The 19,676-nt window shown below is 42.6% G+C and overlaps 1 protein-coding gene across 1 annotated transcript; it reads left to right on the top strand.

Annotated features, from left to right (window-relative positions):
- The first annotated feature begins 1,352 nt into the window (after positions 1–1,352).
- On the top strand, positions 1,353–19,273 carry SARS1 (seryl-tRNA synthetase 1). Its single transcript, XM_069090473.1, has 11 exons — positions 1,353–1,608; positions 5,822–5,892; positions 12,242–12,322; positions 13,174–13,332; positions 14,378–14,521; positions 15,721–15,876; positions 16,432–16,653; positions 17,310–17,439; positions 17,854–18,011; positions 18,335–18,464; positions 18,893–19,273. Exons 1-11 carry the CDS (start codon positions 1,473–1,475, stop codon positions 19,048–19,050), a joined length of 1,545 nt encoding a protein of 514 aa, XP_068946574.1. The 5' UTR covers positions 1,353–1,472; the 3' UTR covers positions 19,051–19,273.
- Positions 19,274–19,676: the final 403 nt, after the last annotated feature.

Here is a 19,676-nt window from a genome sequence, read left to right as displayed (position 1 = left end):
TGTCGGGTTCTGCTGAATGAATTTGACTTGAGTCTTCTCAGCCAAAGAAAAGTAAAATTTATTAAAAGTTTTGCTTGCACTAGACACAGACTTAGTCTGTGCTAGGTTATTCTATGGTGCTCTCACTCTTCCATGGTGCTCTCTTAGACATGGAAACAAGATGGGGTCTACAGAAGGTTGTGGGAGGAATCTAGGGGTGGTCTAGAGGAGGAGTTTGGGGAGGGTCTTAGGGAGGAGTTAATGAGGTCAATGAATGATTAAGGGTGGGAGGTAGCTGGAGGCTAAGTTAATGAGGTCAATGAGTGATTAAGGGTAGGAGGTAGATGAACAATGGTAGGCTAGTAAGCAGGCTAGTACTTAGCAGTTAGTAAAATGCCTCCTCAAATGAGACAATTTAATCAAGAGTCCAAGGGAGGTTCCCAATGCCCGTACCTCAAGGACTCAAGGAGAGCTGGAGGGGGCTTCCAGAGCCCATACCTCATCAGTGTATAGGGGCAATTAGGTGGTGTGGTGATTAGAGCACCAGACTCATCTTCATGATTTCAAATCTGACCTCAAACACTTGCTAGTTGTGTAACCCTAAGCAAGAAATTTTATCTAACTTGCCTGAGTTTCAAAATGACTAGATGGTTAAGTAAACAACTAAACAACATCTCTAGTGCTTTGCACAGAGCCTGACAGGGTGGGTACTAAATCAAGGTACTAAACCACTGTTTGTGGTTTTCTTGGCAAGGATCTTGGAGCAGTTTGCCATTTTCTTCTTCAGCTCATTTTACAGATGAGGAAGTGAGGCAAACTGGGTTAAGTGACTTGTAGTGTCTAGGTCCAGATTTGAACTCATGAAGATGAGTCTTCCTGACCTCTAGGCCAGAATACATCTACAGGTATCTATCTACATTCATCTCTCTCTCTCTCCTTCTTTTCTTTCCCCTCTCTCATTTCTTTTTTCTCTCTCCATCTCTTTATCTGTCTTCTGCCTCTTCTCTTTTTTCTCTCTCTTCCATCTCCCTCCTCTCTCTCTCTGTCTTCATCTTTCTCCTCTTCCCCTCTCCAGCATTACTGAATTCCCTATATTAAAATGAGCAAGGCTTGGGAGCGTCCCTTAATTATAATATTATTGAATAAATTGATCAAGAATCTTGACCAAGAATAAACAGAGCGAGAACGAGAGCGAGTTCTAAGATTATAAACGAGCATGCAGATGCATTCTCAAATTATGCGGTAGCTCTTAATATCCCAGAGTGGCCACTCCCCTCTTCTTCGGCCCCGCTCCAGCTTTTGCATTCTCCACCGCCGACCAGAGGCGGCGCTCTGGGATCCTGATCCTCCAGGTCGCCTCTCTTTCTCCGGCCGCGCCTGCGCAATGCCCCTCCCGCAACGCGCAGCCGCAGTGTGCTACTAGCTGGCAGGCCGGAGGAATCTGAGAGAGGTGAGTTCTATCCCCTCAGAGCAAGGCCTGAAGAGAAGGGAAGATGGTGCTGGACCTGGATCTGTTTCGCGCTGATAAAGGAGGAGATCCGGAGCTGGTCCGGGAAACCCAAAAGAAGCGCTTCAAGGACCCTGGGCTGGTGGATCAGCTGGTGCGGGCGGACAGCGAGTGGCGACGATGTAGGTGACGGGCCACGCGTGGGAGACCCAGACCCTCCCTCCCTGACCCTGACCTCCCCTCGGGCCCGTCCCGCCCTGCCCGGGGCAAGTTGGGCAGGGATCCTCAATCCTCTGCTCTTCAGCCGGCCCCTCAGCCCTCGAGCACCTTGCCCGGGACCCCTCGGGGTCCCGCCCAGAGCCTCTAGCCGGGGTCGTGGGGAGAGTCTCGTGGCGCATGCGTGTGGAGAGCGAGCTGTCAGCCTCCCTGCCAGATGGGGAGCCGAGGAGGGGGGACCAACCCCAAGGGCCCCTCCCCCCTCCGAGCCCCTGGACTGCCTTAGGTTAGAAGCCCCCTCCTCCCTCCTGCTGGAGGAGATGAAAATCAAAAGCCCCACCACGTGCACGTCCCTCAGGTTTTTACCCAGTTTTTTACCTAAAGCTGATGCAAGGTAACCTTGGAGGCCGCGCCATTAACCGCTGCTGTGGCCGGGACTAGGAAGGCATGGGAGGTGGGGCTGGACTACCCTGGGGACCCGGGACCTTGCCCTTTTAGGGCCGCGAAGTTCCTTCTGCCTCTTTTGGGGACGTGGGAGAGTTAAGGCTGGTCAAGCCTAGATTTACTTCTGAGGCCCTTTGTTGATATAGAGGAGGGTGAAATGCTTTTTGGCAAAAATGAAGGTAGAAATCAAATCGCTCTCTAGTTGCTGATGTCTAAGGAAGACTGGGGCAAGGCAAAGCAAGGCATCCTTCCTCCGCTGTCAAAGTGGATCACTATTTGGCAGGATGCGGCTGCCGTCCTTGTGATTCATTTCATCTGATGCAATACCCCGGCAACCAGCTGGGAGATGGGTTCATTAAGATGATGCTGCAAATGCTCTGAAACCGTGGTTTGTCCCTTTAAAGGTTTTGAGAGATTTATTTTCTTGGGTTCATGAAGACAGTGGTGCAAAAGAGTTTCTTTTTTAGCCTAGGTTTTTTTTGCTAATTCTCTTCAATAATGGTAGTTTAAAGGGATAGATATCATACCACAACTTGCCAGAGAATGATATTCAGTATACTTTACTGAAGTTCTGTGTTACATTAGAGTCTTCTCTTCTCTTCTCTGCTATTCTTTACTCATAAAGGATGATAGGACACAGCTACATTATGTTTAGAGAAAAACAAACAAAAAACTCAACATTCCCTAGTGAACAAATAGGTACTTCTTAATATAGGATTATTTTCTCCCAAATCTGATATATAAAATTAAATTGTAACTAACAATCAGTATGGTTTTTCAGTGTATATTTATCCATTTTCTTGTGAAGACATCTCATTTAGGGATACAGCACATATTAGAATCAGAAGCTACATATTTTTTGTAAGAATTCTTGAACCTCTGGGGCAGCTACCAGACTCAGGTGAATAGAGCACCAGCCCTGGAGTCAGGAGGACCTGAGTTAAAATTGGGCTTGACACACTGTGTGACCTTGGGCAAGTCACTTAACCCTAATTCCCTTGCCTTCCCCCTTTAAAAAATTCTTGAACCTATGAAACTCTTAGTGAACAATCTCCCTCTACCAATGAAAATCAGCAGCTGCCTGTAAATGGCTGTGAGGGTGACATAACTAGCATTATCAGTGGCAGGTCTTTAACCTAGGTCTTCTTGACTCTGAGGCCCATGTCAAGGAAGTCACAGATTTTGACCCCTAACCAAAAAAAGAGAGATTCTGGGAGGTGTAATGCTTTAGATTTAGGAAGACTGGTATACTTATTAGTTGTATGAATGTGGATAGACCTCAGTTTCCTCATCTGTAAAATGGAAATTATACTTAGAGAATTGATGTAAGGCTCCGATAGGTGAGGTAGAATATATAAAACTCAGCACAGCTGAAACCAGATTAAAGTATAATTGGGAAATGTTTTTAAAAATACATAAAAATATAATACAGTATAGAAAATGTTGGTTGGTGATTTTCTAAGTTAGTATGCAGCCTGAAAAGATCTGTTTGTGCACTGGTATAAAGTGTTTTGCAAACCTTAAAATGCAGTTTGTTATACAGATTAATGCTGCATGTTGTAAAAAGAAATGAGGCCAGCTTATCTTCAGAGTGCTTTGAACACTTGAATGAAAGACAATTTTAAAAGCAGTTTAAAAAAATTATTTTTAATTTAGCATTTTATTTTCTCCAGTTAAATATAATTTTTAAAAATTAACTTGTTTATTTACTTTTAGTTTCCAACATTCAGTTCCACAATCTCTTGAGTTTCAAATTTTCTCCCCCTGCAGTCAAATATAGAATCTACAAATACTTTCACACTAAACATTAGTCAGATTGTAAAGAAGGATTATAACCAATGGAATGAACAATGAAAAAGAGGAAATAAAACAAAACAAGAAAAAGAAAGAGAGTAAGTAGTTTGCTTTAGTCTGCATTCAGACTCTGCAGCTTTTTCTCTGGATGTGGGTATCTCTTTCCATCATGAGTCTTTTGGAGTTGTCTTATAACCTTATATTGCTGAGAGGAGCCCAGTCTATCAAGGTTAGTTGTCACACATGTCTGTAATTGTGTGCAAATTTCTCCTGGTTCTGTTCTTCTCACTCCACATCAGTTTATAGAAGTCTCTCCAGGTTATTATGAAATCTGCTCCTCATTTCTCATAGCATAATAGTATTCCATTACATTCATATACCACAACTTGTTCAGACATTCCCCAGTTGATGGGCATTCCCGTGATTTCCAATTTTTTGTCACCACAAAAAGAGCTGCTATAAATATTTTTGTACGTATGGGTCTTCCACTTCTATGATCTCTTTGGGATACAACCCTAGAAGGGTTATTGCTGGGTCAAAGGGTATGCGCTTATTTATAGCCTTTTGGGCATAGTTCCAGATTGCTCTCCAGAATGGTTGGATCAGTAAATACAAATTTTTTTTTTTTGCTTTTTGGAGGGCATTTGGGGTTAAGTGACTTGCCCAAGGTCACATGTCTAGTTTTTGTGTTAAATGTCTGAGGCTGGATTTGAACTTGGGTCCTCCTGACTCCAGGGCTAGTGTTCTACTCACTGCACTACCTACCTGCCCCAGTAAATACAATTTTTCACATTCATTTTTAAAACTTTGAGTTCTGGGGTGGCTAGGTGGTGCAGTGAATAGAGCACCAGCTCTGGAGTCAGGAGGACCCAAGTTCAAATCCAACCTCAGACACTTAGCACTAGCTGTGTGACCTTGGGCAAGTTACTTAACCCCAATTGCCCTGCCTTCTTCCCTCCCTACCCCCAACCCCTTTGAGAAGGCAAACAATTCCATATAGGTTATACCTGTGTAGTCATGCAAAACACTTCTGTGAATGTTATAAAAGAAAACATAGCCTTTATCTAAGCCTATTCCTCCCCCCCCATTCTATTCTCTCTCTCCTTTCACCCTGTCCCTCCTCAAATGTCTTTTGCAGCTGACTACCCCATCCCTCAATCTGCCCTTCCTTCTATCAACCCCCGCTTCTCTTATCCCCTTCCCCAGTACTTTCCTGTAGGATAAGATAGATTTCTATACCCAGTTGGGTGTGCATATTATTCCCTCTTTGAGCCAGTTATGATGAGGGTAAGGTTCACTCACTTTCCCTCACCTCCCCCCTCTTGCCCTCCACTGTAAAAGCTTTTTCTTGCTTCTTTTAGGTGAGATAATTTACCTCATTCTACATCTGGGGGATTAAGCCACTTTGCCCAGTCACCCACTGTGTCTGGAGCAGGACTTAGTCCAAGTTTTCTACCCACTATACCATGCTGTCTCTCAATCCTTGTGGTGGTTTTTTCATCCTTTACTTTTTTTTTCTCTTTGAGACAGGGGTTAAGAGACTTGTCCAGGGTCACATAGTTAGTGTCTGACGCTGGATTTGAACTCAGGTCCTCTTAATTCTAGAGCTGGTGCTCTATCCACTGTGCCACCTAGCTGCTCCTAATCCTTATGGTTTTGACCCCACTCCCAAATCCCGATTTCTCATTATAGCCAAAATCTATATTTGGAACTTGGGCCTTCTGGTTTGCTACCAGAAACAGAAATTCCATTCTCCTCAGAAAATGTGACTTTTCTTATAGATGACTATTTTTTAGATAAACATTTCATCTTTAATCATTTTTGTACTTTGGACTTTAATGAAAGGTTTACAAGGTCAGAACTGTGGCTGAGAAGGGAATTTCTTTTATGGAGTCTGCTCATCCCTTCAGCTTGATTTAATCCTGAATCCTTCATTCCTAGGCAGATTTCGGGCAGACAACTTAAACAAACTGAAGAACTTATGCAGCAGGACAATTGGAGAGAAAATGAAGGTAAGGAAGCTATGAAATAATAAAGGCAGGAATGAGATGTTTGGCACAGGTACTGGATTCAGTCCAATACACCATCTCATTAAGTGCCCTGTGAGCAATATATCCAGTGTCTGTCTGCCCCACTTCTCATTCAGTGACTAAATCTATGGGATGTTGAACTTCTTTCTTCTCACTTGTATAGAAATTTATACAGATTTATAGCTAGGGGTAATCTCCAGACAGGTTCTTGAAGAATCCAAGATTTAGTCAATACAGGATATTCCTTTCATTAACATATATGGCAAACCCTCCATACCTTTCATCATAGAGGATCCTCTCAACATTTTGGAGATCTTCTTTTTGTACTCTTTACTTTCTTAAGTATAATCTTGTTAGAACTATACCCAAATCAAAATAATTAGTTATATTTTTGTCCTGTTCTTAAAAGTTATTCTGGGAAGTAGATTCCTCTCCAAATTTTTCTATGCTCAACAGTCACTGTGGCTGGCACATGAAAACATTTAATTAGTGTTTATTGATAGAGAAAAAGCCCCTTCTCATGCATTTTAGGCTCATTTCCTGTTCTTTCTTTGATTTTACTCTAGCCATTTCCAGATAATGTATTCCCCCAAACGAACCATCCCTTGAAACAAAGACAATTAAGCAAGGCCAATGAATATATTGACAGAATGTATAACATTCCATACCCACAGTCTCTAGCATCTCTACCAGATGAGAAGACATACTTGCTCATTTCTTGTCTCAAGATTGGTGATTACAGTTACTTAGCTTATTATATAAAGCAGTAATCATTAAAACTATTTTGTATTGTTCAAAAAATAGAAGAGTACATCAATGGGAAAGACTAAAAAGATGAGGCATAAATTATTGAACTTAGTAACAGTGTTTGATAAACCCAACAATGGTAAACTTTGGTAAACTTCTTGGGGAAGACCATCCTGTTTGATAAGAAAGTCTGGAAAGTGGTTTGGCAGAAATTAAGTTTAGACCAACATCTTTTTACCATATCCTCAAAAGAGCTACATTACCTGAATATAAAGCATCAGGCCATAAAAATTAGAAGATGAGATGATACCTTTGCAACTATGACTGAGAATTATTTTTATTTATAAGTTTTGTTTTGTTTTGTTTTACTTTTTGGAGGGGGGAAGGTAGGGCAATTGGGGTTAAGTGACTTGCCCAAGGTCACATGGCTAGTTTTTTTGTATTAAGTGTCTGAGGCTAGATTTGAACTCAGGTTCTCCTGACTCCAGGGCCAGTGCTCTATTCACTGCGCCACCTAGCCACCCCTGTCCATAAATTTTTTATTGAAACTCTTTGTTTTTATATCATCTACATTTCCTAATGATCTGTCCTAGCCATTGCTTATTACAAAAAGTGTTTTTTTAAAATACAGCAAAACTAACCACTCCATGGAAAAATCTGATGTTTGTTCTGCACCCATAATACTCCACCTCTGCAAAGATGATGGGGGAGGTGCCTTCTCATCTCTTTGGGGGAAGGGGGCGCAAACTTAGTCATTGTGATTTTGAAGCATTAATTTTTTATTGTTTTGTTGTTATTGTTCTTTCCATTTATGTTCCTGTCCCAAGAGAACATGTACAATGGCTTTAGCAATGTAAAGAACAAAAATTTGAAGCTGAATGCCGCATAATTATAATGACCAAGCTTAACCCCTGAAGAGTTGAGAAAATTCATTTCCTTCCCTTTGTTTCAGATGTGGAAAACTATGGGTGTGAAGTATGCCATATACTATCAACCACAGGTGGTGGAGGTTAATTTTGCTGAGTTTTTTTTTTTCCTCCTTTAATCTTTGTTATAAGGCATGACTTGGCTGAACAGGGAAGGAGGATTAATATATTCAAAGACAAATGTGATATAAAAACAAAAACCCATAAAAATAAGATAGTACATAATAAGTGCTCAGTTTTGGGTTCTGTTTTATTTTAGCTTTCATTGTTGTAATCATTGTTGCATTGTCTTCCTGGTTCTGCCTACTAAACTGCATTCACTGCACCACCTAGCTGCCCCCAGTCCCTTCTCTTTAGAAAGTCACAGTGTCATGGGGGAGACAAAATGCAAACAAATATGTGCAGACAAATTATATACAGGATAAATAGGAAATAATTAACAGAGGGAAGGTCCTGGAAGTAAGAAGGGTTGGAAAAGGCTTCTGATAGAAGGTGGGGTTAGTTTGGGATTCAGAGGAAGCCAAGAGGCAGAGATAGCTCTAAGCACTAGGGATAGCCAGAGAAAATGCCTGCAGCTGAGAAATGGAGTATCTTGATTGTGGAACAGCCAGGAGACCAGTGTCCTTAGATTGAAGAGTATGTGTTGAGAATAAGCTGTAAGAAGCCTAGGATGGTGTGGGAGGGCTCAGTTTTGCAGGGCTTTGAATGCCAAATGGTATTTTTATTTGATCCTGGAGGTGATCTGGAGCCATTGGCCTTTCTTAAGTAAGGAGGTAACACGTCAGACTTGCATTTGAAGAAAATCACTTTGGTGGATGAATGGAGGGTAGATTGGATAGACAGACATGAGGTGATTAAGGCTTGCACCTGTTAACCAGGGCAACACACCAGAGTGGCAGCAATGTCAGGAGAGAAGGGAGTATATTAGAGAGATATTGCAAAGGTGAGATTGACAGGCTGTGGCAAAAGCTTGGATGAGGTGTTGGGGGTGGGGGTAAGACATAGTGAGGAGTCCAGGAAGATCTAGGTTGTGAGCCTAAGGGACTGGGAGAGTGGTGATGTTTACAATAATAGGGAAGGTGAGAAAGTGGGAGGGTTTAAGGCGAACGATGATGAGCCCAGGTTTGGGTATAATTGAGTTCAAGATGTCCAGTAGACATGGGTTCAAACAAGATGCAGTACAATGACCAGGGAGAACTCTACTGGAAAGTTGTTTGTTTGTTTTTTTAAGTTTCAATAAATTACTCTTCTACTGGTAGCAGTCAGTATTACTTTTTAATAAGACTATGTTGCACATTTGGCTAGTGACCTAACATGACCCTTAGATATCTATAGTCATGGAAATTACTTTCTTAGGGAATCTTGACTATGTTGCTGTGAAACTGTTTGCATATTGTTTGCATCCTGGCTGAGGTCCCAGAACGGTATTATTTCCCTTCTTCTTCCCTCCCAGTCCCCCTTTCCCTCTCCCCACATTCCCTCTCTGGATATACACAAACATTGCCAGTCATTCTCCATTGCAAGGAAATGAAAGTGTGTGTTCCCATTTTGGTAAAAACAGCCTTACGCTTGGCTTGATTGCCAGCTCCATAGTATGGCAGGACAATTTTCTAGACTTCTTTGTAAGCTGGCTCCTATTCAAAAAATTCTTCTATACCTCTACAGTGGCAGGGGCACTGAAGGCGACCTGTTGGGTGTCCTTCCTGTCTTTGAGTTTCCTCCATAGGCAAAATCCATTTGTGAGTTTAGGCAGTTTGGTTTTCTTCCTTAGATACTCAACAAACATTGATTAAGTCCTTTACAGAAGTAGCTAGGTAGGCACAGTGGATAGAGCGCTAGAAGTAGTTGTGTGACCCTGAGCAAGTCACTTAACCTCTGTCTGCTGCAGTTTCCTCAGCTGTAAAATGGAGATTGTAACAGCATCTCCCTCATAGGAATGTGAGGATATTTGTAAAAAGCGCTTCGCTGGACACATAAGTGCTACACAAATGTTTATTTCCTCCTTCCCTTCTATTTGTGTCACTGGAGACACAGACCAAAAATGAGACAATCCCTCCTTCAAGGACTTCGTATTTTACTGGATACTTTCCTTGCTCCCGTCAAGTCTCACTCGGAATTGTTCTGTCCTTTTGTCAAGGTCATATTGAATGACCATCCTTTACTTTTGAGGAACTGAGCATCTCATCTTGTTTTTATATGTAGAATATAATGAAAGGGATGTTGGAAGAATAGTGTCTGCTCTCTACCAGTTATTTCTGTTTGAAAGAGCAAGTCACATGTATAGGGCAATAGAATTTAGAACTAAAAAGCCTCTGGAGATCATTGAGTCCATTTCCCCCACTTTAGAGATGGAATTCAGGCTCTCAGAAGGGACGTCACTTGTCCAAGTTTCTCTAAATAGTTCGCAGCAGAACCCAGATTTCAATCCAGTGCTCTGTTCAAGTCAGCATAGCGCTATGTTGGGACTAAAGATGGTGATTTGGCTAGTTACCTTTAAAAAAAAAATCCCATATTGCCAGAACATTGTGTTCCAAACCTGCGCTGTAGTGTTCAGTTATCAACTATGACTTAACTTTCCCCAGAGGCGTTGTGTTCTTTGGCTTGCACAGCCTTCCAAACTTCTTAGCCCTTGTTGGAAAGGAACTTGTAACTCCCAATTTTCACCGAATGAATTTCTCATTTGCTGAGGGTTTTTTCATATCAGTCTCTTTTATCAGAGGCAGTATGATGTAATTAATGGCTGGGGGGGGGGGCCCTTGGAATGAGGAAAACCTACCTATAAGTTCTTCATCTGACACTGGTTATGGGGCCATGGGCAAGTCATTTAACCTATAGGGACTCCAGGCAACTCTCCATGACTATAAGTTGCCAGTCATCACTAAAGATCATTTCCAAAATGAGAGTTCCTCAGATGTATGCAATCACAGGTAGAGACCAAAAATAATTCCCAAGTTCTCCCGTGCTATTTGTCTCCCAGTATTAACGTTTGGATTAAGTGAAGAAAATGTGATGTGAATGGGGGGGGGGGGAGTGTCTTTTTGTTTTTTGACAGCCTTACTTAGGCAAGGAATATTTATTTGAAAGGTGGTTGGACCCGAGTGTGGTGGGTTTTGGGTTTTGGGGGGGTTGAAATAAGAAAATTCTTCAAGGAGACTCAAAACATTTACAGTTGAATGGCAACTTTGGGCATAATGAAATATAAGATAATAGCAAAGAGCCTGATTTCCCATCCTACTATTTACTGATGGGTTATTTAAATTTGGACAAAATTTGGTCCCAGTTTTGTTTGTTTTTAAATCAGTTATATCTTTTCTACCTCTATCCATATCTTACCCCATACTATTTTCTATATCTGTCTTCCTGATCTTTCCTTTAATCCTCCATAGAGAATCAAATCAATGCATTAAAAATCTTCTGATTATTTTAATGTTTGATGGTGACCATTCCCTTACTCTTTAGTAGCCGGGCTGCTTCCTTTTCAGGAATATGCTCATACTTTATGTGGCCTTTTTGAAAAAAAAGTTTTATTGTTCTTTTTTTGTAAACATTAATGTCATTTCCTAATGGCTAACATCTTCACTCCCAAAAGAACCTTCCCTTCTTTTTTTCCCCACTTAATAACATTTTATTTTTTCCAACTACATGTAAAGATAGTTTTTAACATTCACTTTTATAAGATTTTGAGTTCCGCCCCACCCTGTGGCCCCCTCTCCCCCCAGACAGCAAGCAATCTGATATAGGCTATACATGTACAATCATATTAAACATATTTCCACATTAATCATGTTGTGAAAGAAGAATCAGAACAAAAGGGAAGCACCATGAGAAAGGAAAAGAGAGCAAAGATGCTTCTATCTGCATTCAGACTCCATAGTTTTTTCTCTGGATGTAGATAGCATTTTTCATTGTGAGTCTTTTAGAATTGTCTTAGATCATCTTATTGCTCTGAAGAGCTAAGTCTGTCAAAGTTACTCATTGCATAACATTGTTGTTACTGTATACAATGAAGAAGGCTGTCTTCTAACAGACTACAGTTAAGTAAAACAAATCCACACATTGAGCATGTTGGAAAGTGTATGCTTCATTTTGCACATACAGTCTCATACTTCTTTAACAAGAGGTGGGAGGCACACTTCTCTGTTAGTACCCTGAAGTCATCCTTAGTCATTGCATTCATCAGAGTTCTGTTCTCTTTCCTTGTTCTTTTCTCTGATCATCATAAATTGTTCTCCTGGTTGTACTCATTTCACTCTGCATCACTTCATCTAAGACTTCCCAAGATTCTCAGAATTCTTCATATTTGTCATTTCTTACAGCACAATAATATTCCCCTACATTTAAATGCCACCATTTGTTCAACTCTTCCCCATTTGGCAGGCACTTCCCTGCCAGCTCTTTGCTACCACAAAAAGGACTGCTATCAGTATTTTTGTCTCTCTAAGACCTTTCCCTCTGTCTCTGACCTACTTGGGGTTTGATGGTTTCTTTTATACTACTTCTCTATGTTTTTCCACATTCCAAGAACACTGAAAAAATAGTAAAATTTTTTTAATTTCTTCAAAATTATTTTAAATTAAAGTGTATATTAGGTGTACATTTATAGAACTATGTTGGACCTTTCCTCTGTCATTATAGTGTTTGATTTCTTTCTTCTGCAGAAAAAAGAGCCTGTGGGGGATAATGAATCCTTGCCAGAGAGTGTGTTGAACCTTGATGACCTGACTGCAGACACGTTAGCGGTATGTTAGACTTTCTCTTTTCTCTGTCACAGCATGACTGGATTGGGCTTTCTGTCCTTTTTTCCTGTGACCTTATTCTGAAATTGCAGGTATATACCCTCAACTCTACTGTCCTGACTTTCTTCAACTCTTTTGAACTTGTGCAGTTTGCAAAATAAAAGCCTGAACATACACCACTCCCTTGTTGTCCCCTATATTCCAAAGTCTTCACTGGACATTAGTGATAGAGGCAGATGAAAAATAGGTGTGGAGAGGGGAAATGTAGAGTAGAAATTGGCGGGGAATGTGTGCTGGACCAATGTTTAGGTTTCAGTAATTTTCATTTTGACCCTCTTTATTTCCCAAATACAAGCCAGTATTTTGAATTTGAATCTACAAGTATATTTGCTCTCTACCAAAGGAAGTATCAGCACCTACTCAGCAAGCTTTCCTAGGAAAACTATAAATACATAAAACAATTAGGGAACAATAAAAGGTAATACCTACTGTATTACTTAATTAGAACAGTCAGGAAGATCTTCTAGAAAATTCTTGTGAAGAATCTCCTGTGCTATCCCATCTGAACATCTCACATTATGTAGAAAGGGCAAAGGGACTGAAATTCACTTGTGCCTTAGGCATTCCAGGGGAAAACATGAATATGATTATAAGGCAGGGATGTTTTACATGTCTAATCCCTTGGTGAAATAATCCTCAATATCTTGAAAGCCCAGGTTTTTTTTTTTAATGGCACACTGAGACATTGTCTTTTGCTGAATTCACGTAGGGGGCAGTCGGGTCACTTGAGTCTGTTCTTAGCCCTGGCCCTGACTTAGAGTAACCTGCACTGATCTGGGTTTCTTCATGTATAGAGCCTGAAAGTGACACAGATAAAAAAAGTCCGACTCCTCATTGATGAAGCCATCATCAAGTGTGATGCTGAGAGGATACAGTTGGAAGCAGAGCGATTTGAAAGTCTCCGAGAAATTGGCAACCTCCTCCATCCCTCTGTGCCCATCAGTAATGACGAGGTAAGCAGCAATAACCGTAATAGGAAAGCATCTCACATTGCCGTCTCTCTGTTCATGGGGAAAGAACTGTGAAACATTGGCAGTCTCTGAATAACAGGCCCTGGGTCACAAGCAGGCTCTTTGTGTCTTCCTTCTGCCCACCAGTTGGGAATTGAAGCAGTCAGATCCCTGCCTGATTAGGAAGTAGCAGAGGCAGCAGGTAGGAAGAGATGCTGGCACAGAAGTCTCTTCTAAATGGGGCTGCTCTCCCACACTGCTTGTTGCCCAGGGAAGCAGTGGGTTTGGTGGGAGGGGTCTGCTAAATCAGCCTAACCCCCTCACCCACACCCAACTGAGAAGAGGCAGGTTGAAGGGAAATCTGCATGATAAAAGTTTCCTGTGGAGCTGGAGCTTCCAGAGCACAAAGCAGCTCTGAGCTCAGTCTTTGTTCCATGACACCCCAGCCGTGGCTAGGTCCATCTGTGCCTCTTTCATTCATTCTCTGTTGAGCATTAAACTCTCTGAGGCCTGGTGTGCAAGAGGCTGCAGAACTGAGACAGGCAGTTGGGGTCAAGGCCCTGAGCCCGCCCTTGCTGTGGCCTCTGGACCAATGAGAGCCAGGAAAAAGAGATTGCGTTCTCACCAGTACTCCAGGCAGTGCTGATTGTCAGGAGAAGGTTGCCCTGGTAGGGGCCTTTCTGGAAGGGGCAGAGTCATTTAAAAGGGTAAAAGCAAAAAGAGTACTACAGGTCTCCTGAAGAATCATGATCTCATTCATCATGTCTCTAGTCTCCTAGACTTTCCAAACTAGCATTTATGCCTTGAATACAGCTTCCGGCAATGTCTCTTCTCCAGGCTCTGTTTACAGTGAACAAAGCTCAGTTGTGGGTTAGCTAGGGGCTTTCTTTACAAATTTTCGCTCTTAGAGTAGGAGTTACACAAAGCTCAGTTGTGAGAGAACTAGGAGCCTTCTTCACAAAACTGTTTCCTCTTAGTGTGGGCATCAGATAGAAGGTGATTACAGAATGAGGACTCCTTGTTCTCTCTCTTGACTCTATTTACTCAGGATGCTGACAACAAAGTAGAGAGGATTTGGGGTGATTGTACTGTGAGAAAGAAATATTCTCACGTGGACCTGGTGGTGATGGTGGACGGCTTTGAAGGTGAAAAAGGAGCCGTGGTGGCTGGGAGCAGAGGCTACTTCCTGAAGGTGAGAGTTGGGAACTCATATCCATAGAAGAATGAGTCTATGGAGCAGGCCAGTCTTCTAGAGAGAACTGTTTTTGCTGTCTTGTCTCTATAAGATATTGGTGTCTTATTCAAATATTGCCCCTTCAGATGGGCAGTGAGGAATTGGAGGCCGAGTCGAATGTCACAGCAGTGATGTGGGAAGGGTAACGAGCATAATAAATGCCAGTCTAGGGTGAGTCCATCTACTCATTGTCCAGTCAGGAAAGCAGTTATTTCTAATAGTGGGACCAGAGAATGTTTTCTAGGCATGAGTGTCCCCTAAAGCCACTTCCAAAGGGGGCCTCTTCTGGAAAACCAAAGGTCATGACTTCCCCACCAAGCAGCTGGGGAAAGGTCACCACTTTGTCTCATGTCTGCTACCCAGATGTCCCTTGGGAGTGAAGCTTACTCTCAACTGGGATAGTTTATCAAGATGTCCAAAAGCTTTGACTTTTCTTAAATTGTCTAGTCCCCAAAAAAACTGTCAGGAGAAACTATTCTAGACATAGTTCTTTTTTGCTTCTGAAAAGCATCCATGGAAATCATATCATCTTTCTTTATTACCCCTAGCATTTATCCTTAGTAATGAGAGTTCCTGTCCCCCACCAGAATTCCTGCTAAAAGAGAGCCCAGTGAAAGGGAAGTGCAATGTTTAAGAAATAAGCTGGAGAAGACCTTGCTCTGAGTTCTGTTTTAAAAGCATAGTTATATTTATTTTGGTATCTTAATCCACCCATTGCTCCTGGTTCTGCCCTGGTGTTCTTTTTGGCCCCAGAGAGCAGAACCAGGAGTAGTGAGTAGAGATTACAAGGGGGCAGATTTAGATTTGATGTCAGGAAAATCCTTCTAACAATTAGAACTATCCCAGAGTAGAACCAGCTTCCTCCAGGTAGTGAATTAGACTGAGGCTTGACAGCCACCCTGGGGTGTTTTCTAGTTGGGAGATAACTTTCATGTATAGATGTATAGACTAAATGGCCCCCAGAGTTTCTTCCAGATCTCAGAATTTGTGCTTTTCCTCTAGAGCAGCTACCTGGATTTCTTGCTTACAGTTCAGAAGTTTTCTTGGCCTCTTCAGTAATGACTGGTTTTGCTAGGTCCTGTCACCCATACTTCTTCTGATTTAATTCTGGCAGGTGGCTTAGCTCTTTGAGAATCAATAACTCTTTGTTCCCACAGGGAGTCCTCGTGTTCTTAGAGCAGGCCCTTATCCAGCTTGCCCTTCGAACCCTTTCTAGCAGGGGCTACACCCCCATCTACACCCCTTTCTTCATGAGAAAAGAGGTGATGCAGGAGGTGGCACAACTCAGCCAGTTCGATGAGGAGCTGTACAAGGTACATATGATAAGCCCAGATGGTTGATCTCTATGCATAAGGAAGGTAAACCTGGCTGCAGTGGGAGGGAAAGACTAAAGGACAGGAGACCTTTTAGGGGGCTATCAAAGTCGTCCACCAGGGCAGGAAGAGGGAAAAGAGATTACAGTACTTGGCAACTGATTGGAGCGCATTATCCATTCTTAGTCCTCCCTTGTTCAGCTTTGGAGGAAGAATCCCTGGGGCTCCAGCCCAGAGGGTCCTTTCCCTTGTCTTACTTACCTGAGACATCTGGTTATCAGGTTTCCAACTCACCTTAGTTTTCCTTCTCTTCTCTTAGCCAGCAGCAGGAAGAGAGGGGGAAGGAGTGGGGGCTCCCTCAGTGTAGCAAAATATAAAGAGTGATGGATTTGGAGTCAGAGTGCCTTGTTTCAGTCAGCTCTGCTCTGCCATGTGACCTTGGACTAGTCCTTTCACCACTCTAAGTCTCATTTTCCTCATCTGTAGGAGGTTGGTCTAGAAGATGACTTCTAATAACCCCTTCCAGTTCTAAAATCTGATCTGTGATTCGCACAGGTGATTGGCAAAGGCAGTGAAAAATCTGATGATAATTCCTATGATGAGAAGTACTTGATTGCCACTTCAGAACAGCCTATTGCTGCCCTACACCGGGATGAGTGGCTTCGACCAGAGGACTTGCCCATCAAGTATGCTGGCTTTTCTACCTGCTTCCGCCAGGAGGTGGGCTCCCATGGTCGGGACACCCGTGGCATCTTTCGGGTCCATCAGTTTGAAAAGGTGAGTAGCTAGAGTCAAGGTAAGGAGTAGAAATTCCTCTCCATCCAGCATGGCTAGAGGAAACACCTACTGATAAGTGAGTCAGTTGAGGTCATATTGGACAGTCTCATCTCTTATGCTTCTGCCTAAAAAGTGCCTCTGCCTATTCATTGGCTGCATGGATCCTTAGTGGTGCTCCCAGCTTTCTAGGGAGAGAAAACTATCTCAGAAAGTGACTCTTGCTCTATTCATTCCACCCATTGATCATACATATATATAGTCCTTCTATAGAAGGGGTGTGTGTGTGTGTGTGTGTGTAGCATATATATACAGAGAGGGAAAAGTCCCTGCCTACTGTCCCTCAGCCCGTTTTCTTCTCTGTAAATGGACCTAATGATACCTGCCTCACAAGGATGTTGAGAGGCTTATAGGCCATATAGGAGATAAAGCACCTTAAAGTGTTACCAAAATGCCATCTGTCAGTAGCACCAAGGAGCTCTGACTTTGTGTTCTGTGGCACCCAGCCTTCTTCACCGCTGGTGGCCATCTCTAGCTGCCATGTCCCCACTGGCATTGGGGAGGTAGGTGAACAACAAAAGAGCAGGAAAATTACATTTCCCCCAGATCCTTCAGTTGACTCATTCTAACCCTGCATCGATTTTCCTTGATCTTTCTAGATTGAGCAGTTTGTCTATGCATCACCACATGACAACAAATCATGGGAGATGTTTGATGAGATGATCAGTACTGCAGAGGAATTCTACCAGGCCTTGGGCATTCCTTACCACATTGTGAATATCGTCTCAGGTATGAGGTCCAGCAGCAATTGCCCACTGTCTTCTCTATACCCCAAAAACATCTTCACCATTTAGGCTGCTTCACAGAGACAAAAGCAGCCCTACTGATTGGTTACATTGATTAAGTTATTATAATTACATTTGTAAATTAAAATATGGTGCTCTTCTCACTCTGCCCTGGAGTTAGCATATAAATTTGACTACCTTGAGAAAAGGGACATTTGGTGAGTTTCAGAAGCTCCTTTTCATCCTACTTCCCCCAGATAGAAGAGAATTCTGTGTGATAGTTGATGGGGGGATAAGTTAAAGGGAAAGTGGCTCCAGTCCACCTTTAGGGAGAGTAGGGAAAGGAAGTAGAAAATCCTCGAGTCTTTACAAAGGTTTCTATAGCTCTGTGATGAATTTTGGGAGTTTTTCTTTATAGGCTCTTTGAACCATGCTGCCAGTAAGAAACTAGACCTGGAGGCCTGGTTCCCTGGATCAGGAGCCTTCCGTGAATTAGTATCCTGCTCCAATTGCACAGACTATCAGGCCCGTCGGCTCCGCATCCGCTATGGACAGACTAAGAAGATGATGGATAAGGTAGGAGCCTTTTGGACAATCAGGAAGAAAGTAGGCTCTAGAATGACAATTAAGAATGTAGTTCCTGTCAGCCTTAAAACTGCTGAGGAAGGCTAAAATTTTCTGTTCACAGTCAAAGCAGCACAGGTTTGGACTCTTTTATCTATAAGCCTAAATTTGGCCCTTCTCTACAAAGTGTTACCAGCTTTGCTTTTCCTTGGCTTTAGTGAAGAATGAAATAACTACTTCCTTGCACAAAACTTGTTGGAGATAGTTATTGGGTCTCAGAGAGACCAACTGGCAATTGGATTTTGAATGACACTGTGGGGACTCCCTTCTTCCAGGTGGAATTTGTCCATATGCTCAATGCCACAATGTGTGCCACTACCCGGACCATCTGCGCCATCCTAGAAAACTACCAGACAGAAAAAGGTATCATTGTGCCTGAGAAGTTAAAGGAATTCATGCCACCAGGTGAGATCTCTTTCCCCTATTCCTCTGTTTCTCTCTACTCAATTCACCCATACCCTGTTTTAATACCGTCCTTATATCTCAGATCCCAGCTGGTCAGGACACATCTGTCCTCCTTACCTCCCCCTCCGTACCCCCTTCCCTTCATTTCTTCCTTTCACCCCCCCACCCCCAGATATACTCAAGAATTTTCTTCATTCACAATACCTCAAACACTTTGTCCTCTGAGGCTCTCAAAGAACATTATCAAGGAAATGAAAAAAGCAAGAGAGAAATACAAATATTGCTAAAAACCCTAGTTCAGAGGAGAGGGTAGAGAGGTTATAGAATCTTCCCTCAAAGGATCTCCTTTGACTCATCTAACATGGGCTCACTGCCTCTTACTCCCTAGCCATTAGAAACCACTTGATTTTGTTCTTTTTCCTTCTAAGGTCTTCAAGAATTGATCCCCTTTGTGAAACCCGCCCCAATTGACCAGGAGCCATCCAAGAAACAAAAGAAACAGCATGACGGTGGAAAAAAGAAAATGACAGCAGGAGATGCAGCCCTGGAAGGTCGGCTGCAGAACATGGAGGTCACTGATGCCTGAACTTGGCCTCCTCAACTCCCCATTCTTTCATCTCTGCCAGCCTGGAACCCCAGGAGCCCGCCCAGGGACAGTGGAACCAAGCACCTATCCACTGCCCCGCCCCATTATGGCTCTGAAACTAAGAGAACCAGTCTGCTCTTACAACGCACCTGCCTCTGCCTGGACTTAGGATTTTTTCTCTTGATGACTGATAAAATGTGTAATAAAGAATCTGTGGAAAGTCCAGTGCTTCCTCAGTCATCCTCACTGTACAAACACACATGTATATCTGACACTTCTCACTGTAATGCTATCCTCTGCCTGCCTTTCTGCATCATTTGTCACTGGCTTATCTGTTTCACAAAAATAACTGCCCTTTAGCCTAGGGTAGGGGTGTCTCCCACTACTCTGGAGCACCAAGCATGGGAATTTCTAGCTGGGCCCTGAAGATCTAAAGGAGGGGGAGGGAGAGTAGTGAAAGTGCTTAGAAAAGGCACAGAGAGAAAGGTAAAACTTTAAGGAATACAGATGTACTGGCCTGGAACATAGTGTTGTTTTAATGATGACTGCTATTACTAAGGCAAGAAGAAAGAACTATGTACAGTCAATGATTAATTTGTAAAGCTTCACAATCCCCTTTGCTGCTA

The sequence above is a fragment of the Petaurus breviceps genome, unplaced genomic scaffold (assembly GCF_028583685.1).
Source record: "Petaurus breviceps papuanus isolate PSGF00001 unplaced genomic scaffold, PetGlider_PUasm1.0 186, whole genome shotgun sequence".
NCBI lineage: Eukaryota > Metazoa > Chordata > Mammalia > Diprotodontia > Petauridae > Petaurus > Petaurus breviceps.
This window is presented reverse-complemented; position numbering and strand designations above follow the sequence as displayed.

What these genes read in the sequence shown, in the direction of transcription:
- SARS1 (XM_069090473.1), top strand. Translation starts at nt 1,473, where the DNA reads ATGGTGCTGGACCTGGATCTGTTTCGCGCTGATAAAGGAGGAGATCCG. An exon ending in CAATTGGAGAGAAAATGAAG is followed by an intron (nt 5,893 to 12,241) that starts GTAAGGAAGCTA and finishes TTTCTTCTGCAG; the next exon opens with AAAAAAGAGCCTGTGGGGGA. An exon ending in CATTGTGAATATCGTCTCAG is followed by an intron (nt 17,440 to 17,853) that starts GTATGAGGTCCA and finishes TTTTCTTTATAG; the next exon opens with GCTCTTTGAACCATGCTGCC.